The sequence below is a fragment of the Marmota flaviventris genome, chromosome Y, assembly GCF_047511675.1.
Source record: "Marmota flaviventris isolate mMarFla1 chromosome Y, mMarFla1.hap1, whole genome shotgun sequence".
Taxonomy (NCBI): Eukaryota; Metazoa; Chordata; class Mammalia; order Rodentia; family Sciuridae; genus Marmota; species Marmota flaviventris.
The window spans coordinates 13,095,306-13,104,331 of NC_092519.1; the positions used below are offsets into that span (position 1 = coordinate 13,095,306).

Here is a 9,026-nt window from a genome sequence, read left to right on the forward strand (position 1 = left end):
TGGATAAATATTTTGAATGAAGTCACCTCAAAAATAATGTTTCCATTATTTTAATAGCAACAGACTAATACTGATCATATATATTTTGGCCAGGAATGCTGGTACATACTTGTAATACCAGAGATTCAGGAAGCTGAGGCAGGACAACTGCCATCAAAGGCCAACTTAGGCAACATAGATCCTTTCTTAAAATTATATTTATTTATTTGTTTATTTACTTATTCATTTAAAGGTTTAAGAACGTAGCTGTCAAATGGCCCTGGGTTTAATTCCCTGGGCCATACATACATACATAGAAAGAGATTATCTGTGTTTTATTGAGCATTATATCCATTTTGAGAAGAGGTAAGAAGTGGGTTTTGACTCACATTTCAGAACCATCAAGAAATGGGGACCTGGATTTTGTTTGCCTTCCTGTTTGGAACAGCCTTCACTATGCCTGTGAGTAATACCACTTTCATATATCAACTCAATCATAAATTTTGGATTAAAAATCTGCCCCATAAATGGTAAGTGTTATGTTTTAAAAGAGTTTAAGATCAATGTAAAAAAAACCTTAATGAGATAAATAAAATAATAGATTATGTGTACATCTTATTTCTCTTAACATAATGCCCTCCAAGTTTATCTATGTTATTGCAAGTGATAAGATTTTATTCATGTAATGGCCTCACAGTATTCTCTTAATTAACCTAATAATTCTGCATTGTAAACATCTATCAAAATATCACCTTGTACTCCATAAATCTATGTAATTACTACTTATCAATTCAAAGTTAAATAGATTGTTAAACATATGACTGTAGGAATCTACATTTAACAAACACCCCCAAGTAATTCTGTTGAGACAATTAGTTTATAAATTACAAGGATAGTATTTTTATATTAGGAATTCACTTCTTTGAACATATCTGTTTTTATAGTTCCTATAAAAAAGTATATTACCTAATCATAAGGGGGTTGGGTTTTTGGTTTTGTTTTGTTTTGGTTTTGGTATTATTATTTTCTGGTGTCCTGCTTATGTATATAATACATTACATTCACATTTATCAAATACCAACTATTCTTTTGAAACTCAGATACATATAGGAAGAGAGTTTACCTCACACGCAGAAAAGCAAAATCCATTTTATTTTTGATGGCATGAAGAGCAGTTGATACAACCAGAAACCAGTAAACTTGTAAACCTGCCTCCTCTTTTCCTCTCTCAAGAGATCAAGATGCTATGCCCTGCCTTCCTGACCCTGCACTGTGGCAACTTCTAGTTTCCTATAGGATCCCCTTTTTTCCATTCCACATTCAATACTCAGAAGGCGTAATATGAACATAGTGTAGGAGAGACAGTTACCTCAGTAAAACAATTCACAATGAAAATGAAAGTTAATAAAACTTCTCATAAAATATCAGCTTTTTGAAAGAATAGAATAGAGCAGATTCTTAATTAGTACCCTATCAGAGGGACATTTTCTGCATGGGGCTTTCTTCTCTCACCTCCACATCAGGGCTATCCAGAATTCAAGGCAGGTATCAGTCACTTTTTCCCCTCTTTGGAAAGGACAGTTAGTTATGGCATACACAATTATTCAGATTGCTTTTTATTTTGAGCTTTCAACTTTGTGCCTTAAATATACTAACAGAAAATAAAAAGAAAAGGCCTAAGTTTCATACATAAAACTTTCCATTTTACATGGGAGGTGTTTTCTGCACCATTTTACTGTATTCATCTTATTTTCACCTTAATCAGTAATTTCCACCTAGTTGTACTTTTTGTTACAGTTGATGTGTTACTTAGTTTGCATTCCAAATATGAAGAATTCCTCTGTACTTAAAATTTTAAGCACGTGGTCTGCAAGGTATCTTTTATATTCTTTCCTTTTTGGTATTTTTAAATTGTGTAACAGAAACATTCTTCTCTCTTCCCATCATGGTGTGAGTTTGAAATACTAAATTGATTGGTAGTATATTATAGGATTACTTGACATCATGGGGTAGATGTTCTTATCTCAGTACCACTGGAAAAATAAATTTATGCTGGTTGATGCCTCTACGTCTCCTTCTGTAAAACTATTATGTCAGGGAAAAATCATTTACCTGTTTTGAACCTCTCTGAAATACGTTTACTCGAGCTGGGTGTGGTGGCAAATGCCTGTAATCCCAGTGGCTTGGGAGGCTGAGACAGGAGGATTATGAGTTCAAAGCCAGCCTCAGAAATGGCAAGGCAGCAAGCAACTCAGGAACCCTGTCTCTGAATAAAATACAAAATAGGCCTATGAATGTGGCTCAGTGGCTCAGTGGCCCAGTACCCCTGAGTTCAATCCCCAGTATCAAAAGTAATAATATTATTAATAATAATGTCTCCTCCTAAACAACATATATATTCAAACTAATATGTGTGTGTGTGGTGTGTGTGTACATATATATCTCAAATATATCTTTTACTGTGTAGATATTTTTTGAAAAATAGCTTCAGTTTCCCTTAATGTGAACAATTGAATATTGACTTAACCTGTTCCTTTCTCTTTCTCTCTTCCTCTCCTTTTGCCTTCCAATCATTCTCTTTCCATTCTGTTTTTCCTCCTTATAAAAAAAGCTACCACCTCATCCTGGGCACCCTGGTTATATCAACTTCAGCTATGAGGTAATTTTTCCATTTACCACAGCATTTACCATAACATTGTTTGATTTAACAATGCCCTGACCTCTGCAAAGAACAGTGTATTGATTTTTAATTCAACATATTTCTTAAATATTCCTACTTTTCTGTTCCCAACAAGTTTTCTGGTTTAAACCCCAAAAGAAGGCCTCAAGCCCAAATTGTCCTAGCAACTTATTATGTGCCCACTTTGACTGCTTCTGTCTTCTTAAATATGGCTATCAATGTACCCATTATGTACTATATGTAGTAGGGCAAAAGATGAACTCAGCTGGAACAGTATAATTTTATCCCAGGCCATAAAATGTGAGGATTGGGTTAAAATGTTACTTAAGGTTGTTTTCCAAAATTTATAAGATATTCATACCATGTGCATATCTCTTATTGTTTCATTGAAATATCAGTGACTCAGTGCTATAATGAAAAACTGCAGAGAGATAGAAGATTATGAATTATTAAAGTCATGTTTGAGGTTCTATTCAATCCCATACTGACTGCATAAAATTGGGTAAATTATTTTCTCTACCTGGCACTATGATTTCCTTATATAAAGATGTGAAATAATGATAACCAAACTATAATTTGGGGAGAAAAATTATTAATGAATATAATAAATGCTGTGTCACATATAACTTAAGCAAGGTTAATAATTTATGATTGTATTATATATAATATATTAATATTATATACTATTATATCAAGAAAGTCTAATTTTGAATCTAGATAAATATGTATTGCTTATAAAGACCTGAAATTTTTGCTTCTTCACAGGTTCAGGTAACAATCTCTGAGTCTGTTTTCTCATACAAGTTGAAAAAAAATGTTAGAATTTGAGACAAAATTTTCTGTTAACCTTAAAAATCTGATAAATATGACCAAAACCCCCTCATTTATATGATGGGTTTAGCTTCTCTTCTTGTGAAATCAAAGAATATAAAAATATTAAAGTAAAATTAGATTAAATTTTTTTTGGTACAGAGTAATGAGCATGCCCTCTGGAAGTAAACATAATTACTATTTTGATAAGCCCAGTGAGGTTAATGTACTCTTTTAGTCTTGATTACCTTGTTTATAAAAGTGAGGTGATGATATTCCCCTCAGATAAAGTGAAAAAACATGAAAAGCATATGTGATGGGTGTAACAGAGTACCCATTAAACAGGAAGCATCTGGTGAATGTTTACCTTCTTTCTTTTGTTAAAATCATATTATCAGACTAATGTTTTCAAGATTTCATTAGTTAGTCTATATTTCATCTTTATTAGTGAGTGTATATATTGGATAAAACAATTATATTAAAAGCATCATAATGTTCATTTGTTTTAAGGTGCTTACTCCTTTGAGGTGGTCCCAGAGCATGATAAGGCAACCGGTAGGTAGACATTTTGTTCTTTAATCCCATAAAATATTTAGATATGCACTTAAATTCCTTTATTAAGCAAAATATCGTGTCTACTCCACATATAAACACTTACTGTAATTTTAATTTATAAAAGATTATATCTATATACACAAAAACTCTTGCAAAGGAAAAAATGACTAAAATATTCATATGGTCATAATGACAAAGAAATCATTGCTACTTCTCCAGTTGGAAGTCAACTGAGCCAATGGTAAACCTGACTCTCTGTTTCTCACCAGTATCCTTCCTATGGTTACGAACCCATGGGTGGATTGCTGCACCACCAAATCATCCCCGTGCTGTCTCAACAGCATACCCCGAGTCACACCCTTCAGCCTCATCACCACATCCCAGTGGTGCCAGCTCAACAGCCCGTGGGCCCCCAGCAGCCAATGATGCCAGTTCCTGGCCACCACTCCATGACTCCAAACCAACACCACCAGCCAAACCTCCCTCCACCTGCCCAGCAGCCCTTCCAGCAGCCCTTCCAGCCCCAGTCCATTCAGCCACAGTCTCACCAGCCCATCCAGCCCATGCAGCCTGTCCAGCCCGTCCAGCCTGTCCAGCCTGTCCAGCCCCAACCACCTCTGCACTCCCTGCATCCCCTGCCACCACAGCCACATCTGCCTCCGATGTTCCCCATGCAGCTGCCCCCATTTCTTCCTGATTTGCCTCTGGAAGCTTGGCCAGCAACAGACAAGACCAAGCGGGAAGAAGTGGTGAGTATACACTGAAGCCGCTAAGAGACAAATCCTGGGAAACTGGATGTTTTTTGATTCCTTACAGTTTGTGATTCCATTAGTTCATGCATTAAATTTTTATTAAATAAATGAGTTTATTTTTACATATCACATATTTATGCTGGATTTAAAACTTACAACTACTTTGAGTTCCATCTACAAAAAAAATTAAAGAAATTTATTCACTTTAGAAATAAAAGAATAAGTGTCTATTCAGGTCCTTGGCCCATTTGTTGATTGGGTTATTTGTTATCTTATTGTCTAATTTTTTTAGCTCTTTGTATACTCTGGATATTAGAGCTCTATCTGAAGTGTGAGGAGTAAAGATTTGTTCCCAGGATGTAGGCTCCCTATTTACCTCTCTTATTGTTTCTTTTGCTGAGAAAAAACTTTTTAGTTTGAGTAAGTCCCATTTGTTGATTCTAGTTATTAACTTTAGTGCTATGGTTGTCCTATTGAGGAATTTGGAGCCCGACCCCACAGTATATAGATCGTAGCCAACTTTTTCTTCTATCAGACGCCGTGTCTCTGATTTGATATGGGCCAAGGACCTGAACAGACACTTCTCAGAGGAGGACATACAATCAATCAACAAGTACATGAAAAAATGCTCACCATCTCTAGCAGTCAGAGAAATGCAAATCAAAACCACCCTAAGATACCATCTCACTCCAGTAACATTGGCAGCCATTATGAAGTCAAACAACAACAAGTGCTGGCGAGGATGTGGGGAAAAGGGTACACTTGTACATTGCTGGTGGGACTGCAAATTGGTGCGGCCAATTTGGAAAGCAGTATGGAGATTTCTTGGAAAGCTGGGAATGGAACCACCATTTGACCCAGCTATTCCCCTTCTCGGTCTATTCCCTAAAGACCTAAAAAGAGCATGCTACAGGGACACTGCTACATCGATGTTCATAGCAGCACAATTCACAATAGCAAGACTGTGGAACCAACCTAGATGCCCTTCAATAGACGAATGGATAAAAAAAAAATGTGGCATTTATACACAATGGAGTATTACTCTGCTATAAAAAAATGACAAAATCATAGAATTTACAGGGAAATGGATGGCATTAGAGCAGATTATGCTAAGTGAAGCTAGCCAATCCCTAAAAAACAAATGCCAAATGTCTTCTTTGATATAAGGAGAGTAACTAAGAACAGAGTAGGGACGAAGAGCATGAGAAGAAGATTAACATTAAACTGGGATGAGAGGTGGGAGGGAAAGGGAGAGAGAAGGGGAATTGCGCGGAAATGGAAGGAGACCCTCAGGGTTATACAAAATTTCATACAAGAGGAAGTGAGGGGAAAGGGGAAAAATAATACAATGGGGACAAATGAATGTCAGTAGAGGGGGCAGAGAGAGAAGAGGGGAGGGGAGGGGAGGGGGGATAGTAGAGGATAGGAAAGGCAGCAGAATACAACAGACACTAGTATGGCAATATGTAAATCAGTGGATGTGTAACTGATGTGATTCTGCAATTTGTATACGGGGTAAAAATGGGAGTTCATAACCCACTTGAATCAAAGTGTGAAATATGATATATCAAGAACTATGTAATGTTTTGAACAACCAACAATAAAAAATTTTAAAAAGATAAATAAAAGAATAAGATAAATTAATTCTCTTAAAATTTCAATGATTTGGAAGGAACAAGACAAACTCATACTAAAAAAATTAAAAAGTGTGATTTTGAGAGGATGGATATGCTTACGTTTGGAGAATCTAAGAAAGGTAGATGGAAAGTCATTTTAAAGTAGTAATGCCTGTCTAAAGTTTTTTAGCATGAAGGAAGCTAAACCAGCTTCTAAATTCATTCTCATTGCTTAGATTTATCAGATTAATTTTTTGAGAATAATTTTTCACAATTCAGAACAAAAGCTATTTCCATTAGAGATTTTTTTTCTAAATTAGTAGGAAACAGTCAATAGATAATCTTTGTTTCTTAGAAATCCTCACATTTTTATCTATATGAGCACATAATTTTGCAACTTATAAATTCTATTAATGATTTGTAACTGAGAAGTAAAAATATTAAGATAAAAATAACATGCATGAAGTATCAAAATAATCTGGATTCTAGTTTTTATTTTGCCTCCCCAAAAGATAATGGTATTATATAATTTATGTCAAATTTATGAGCATATGGTTTTATATTTTTAAATGGGGGAAAGTAACTGCAACAGATCTTTTCAAGGCTCTATTTTGATAGTTTCTCAATCAAAAAATATATTCATATGGGAATTTTCAATTGTGATTATATCATAAGGAATTTAAAACACAAGTTTTGAAAATTTTTTGAATCCCAGATATATATTCCTTATAGTTAATTGTTCTAATTACAGATATACTTTCACTCTTTACATAGATAAAGCATTTATATGTATTTTCTAATAATTAAGGCCATGAACCTTATACTATTTTTACATTTAGTCAAAATTAGTATTTATTTAAAATGAATTGAATAGGTAGTTTAAGCACTTTTAAAAATTTTCTGCAAATGTAAAATTAGAATATAAAAAAATAACTTTATAGGATTGTTTATTAAAAATAATTATCTCCTAAACAGGTATGAGCTAAGTATTTGGTGAAAAATAGCTAATTGTCATTGTATTATTAAGTCATAAAATTTAAATGTCCTGAAGCAAGGGCATTTTATATCTAATCACAGTGAGACTGTAAAAGAAATTTTGGAGATAATAGATCTTGACTTAAATTGCACTAAATTTTGGCAACATTTTGTAGATATACTTGTAAATTATTTTTTTTTCTTTTTTTCAGGATTAAAAGATCAGAAAATAAAAGAAATAGATATTTCAAGTTCTTTTACAAATGATGCAAGAACAAAATGATTTGTGCCTGGTCAGTTTAGTAGAAATTCTGTAATTAAAGCTAAGTGCCACTATGATGCAATAAAATGATTTAAAAAGTACTCATGTATAATTGTTTAATAAAATTTCACATCACTTGAGATAACATAATTTTTAAGCTACAGTGTGGTAGTCTGGTAACTGCCTATATTGCATTTTAAATAAATGAAGAAATTACTACAATAACCAACTTAAATAAAAAGAAGTTTATCATAAACATATTTATGTTTAAATAAGTCTGAACTAGTATCTACATAATTTCACATTAGAAAAATTCATAATTATGCATTTTTGTTTACATATTATGCATATTGTTTACAAAATTATGTAAACAATAAACATATTTAAAAGATAGTTAAGTAATCAATCACAAAAATACTCAACTCACCCATAATGTCTCATCTGTAAATTATACACTTGATATATGTTTTGTTTTAATTCACTCACTGTTAGTAAGGGTTTCAATACATGTAAAACTGCGGGGGAGATATATTACTTCAAACTAACCTAGCAGCAATTAAAAAGCAAAGAATATAATATGCCTAAAGATTTTTGCCATTATATAAATGTGAAAATTACTCTTTCTTTTTTATTTATTAATCTAGTGAAGAATTCTGATAAAAACAAGGTTTAGAAGAAAACTATTGGAAAATGTAATAAATATAAATCTATGACATTAGGCTTAAGACAAATATCTATCTGATTCATAGCATTCAAATGAAGTATTCGTACATAAATTTATAAATTTACATAGGAAAATGAAAATAAAGAAAACATTCAATCCATTATTTCTACAATAAAAATAAGTACTTATATAACTAGAAAAAAAATAATATTTCTAAGTTCTAGGGTTTTGTTTTCATCAGTTCCTTTTGGTGTTGGCTTTATATTTTGGTGTGTTCACTTCAGGTAAATTCCAATGAGAAATATGTTAATATGTGCTTAATTTTATAGCAAAAATAATTGATTACACAAGTGTTAAGTTTAAAAAGCAATAGATTTTATCAGAATGAAAAGTTCAATTCAAACTAAAACTAAAAGAAACTAAGAAATTATAAAATGCAGGAAAAGAAATTAAAAAGAACAAAAGAAAATAGAAAAAAAATGAACAAAAAACCAAATAAGTATACTTTGACAAAATTGGCTAAATTCAAGTTACAGTTCAGGTCACAAGTCAAATTCAAATAATTAGTTTGGATGCTATGCTAGGGAATTTTCAGAAATTTTTGTATTTACAATTTTTTGACAATTAAATGCCTGATCTATTGGTAACTTTAGCACCTTTAATGGCATATAGTGTGATTTTTTTTTTTGCATTTAATTGTTTAGTACCTGAGTCACTTTTAAGAGTATAACTT

At 32.7% G+C, this 9,026-nt stretch overlaps 1 protein-coding gene across 1 annotated transcript; it reads left to right on the forward strand.

The window, feature by feature from the left end:
• Positions 1–387: 387 nt before the first annotated feature.
• On the forward strand, positions 388–4,788 carry LOC139703581 (amelogenin, X isoform-like). The gene is made up of 4 exons (XM_071607072.1): positions 388–441; positions 2,591–2,638; positions 3,980–4,024; positions 4,294–4,788. Exons 1-4 carry the CDS (start codon positions 388–390, stop codon positions 4,786–4,788), a joined length of 642 nt encoding a protein of 213 aa, XP_071463173.1.
• Positions 4,789–9,026: the final 4,238 nt, after the last annotated feature.

Bases quoted from the DNA above. Each gene is read 5' to 3' on its own strand.
- LOC139703581 (XM_071607072.1), top strand. From the start codon at position 388: ATGGGGACCTGGATTTTGTTTGCCTTCCTGTTTGGAACAGCCTTCACT. The intron at 2,639-3,979 runs GTAATTTTTCCA...ATTTGTTTTAAG, and splicing joins ATATCAACTTCAGCTATGAG to GTGCTTACTCCTTTGAGGTG. The intron at 4,025-4,293 runs GTAGGTAGACAT...GTTTCTCACCAG, and splicing joins AGAGCATGATAAGGCAACCG to TATCCTTCCTATGGTTACGA.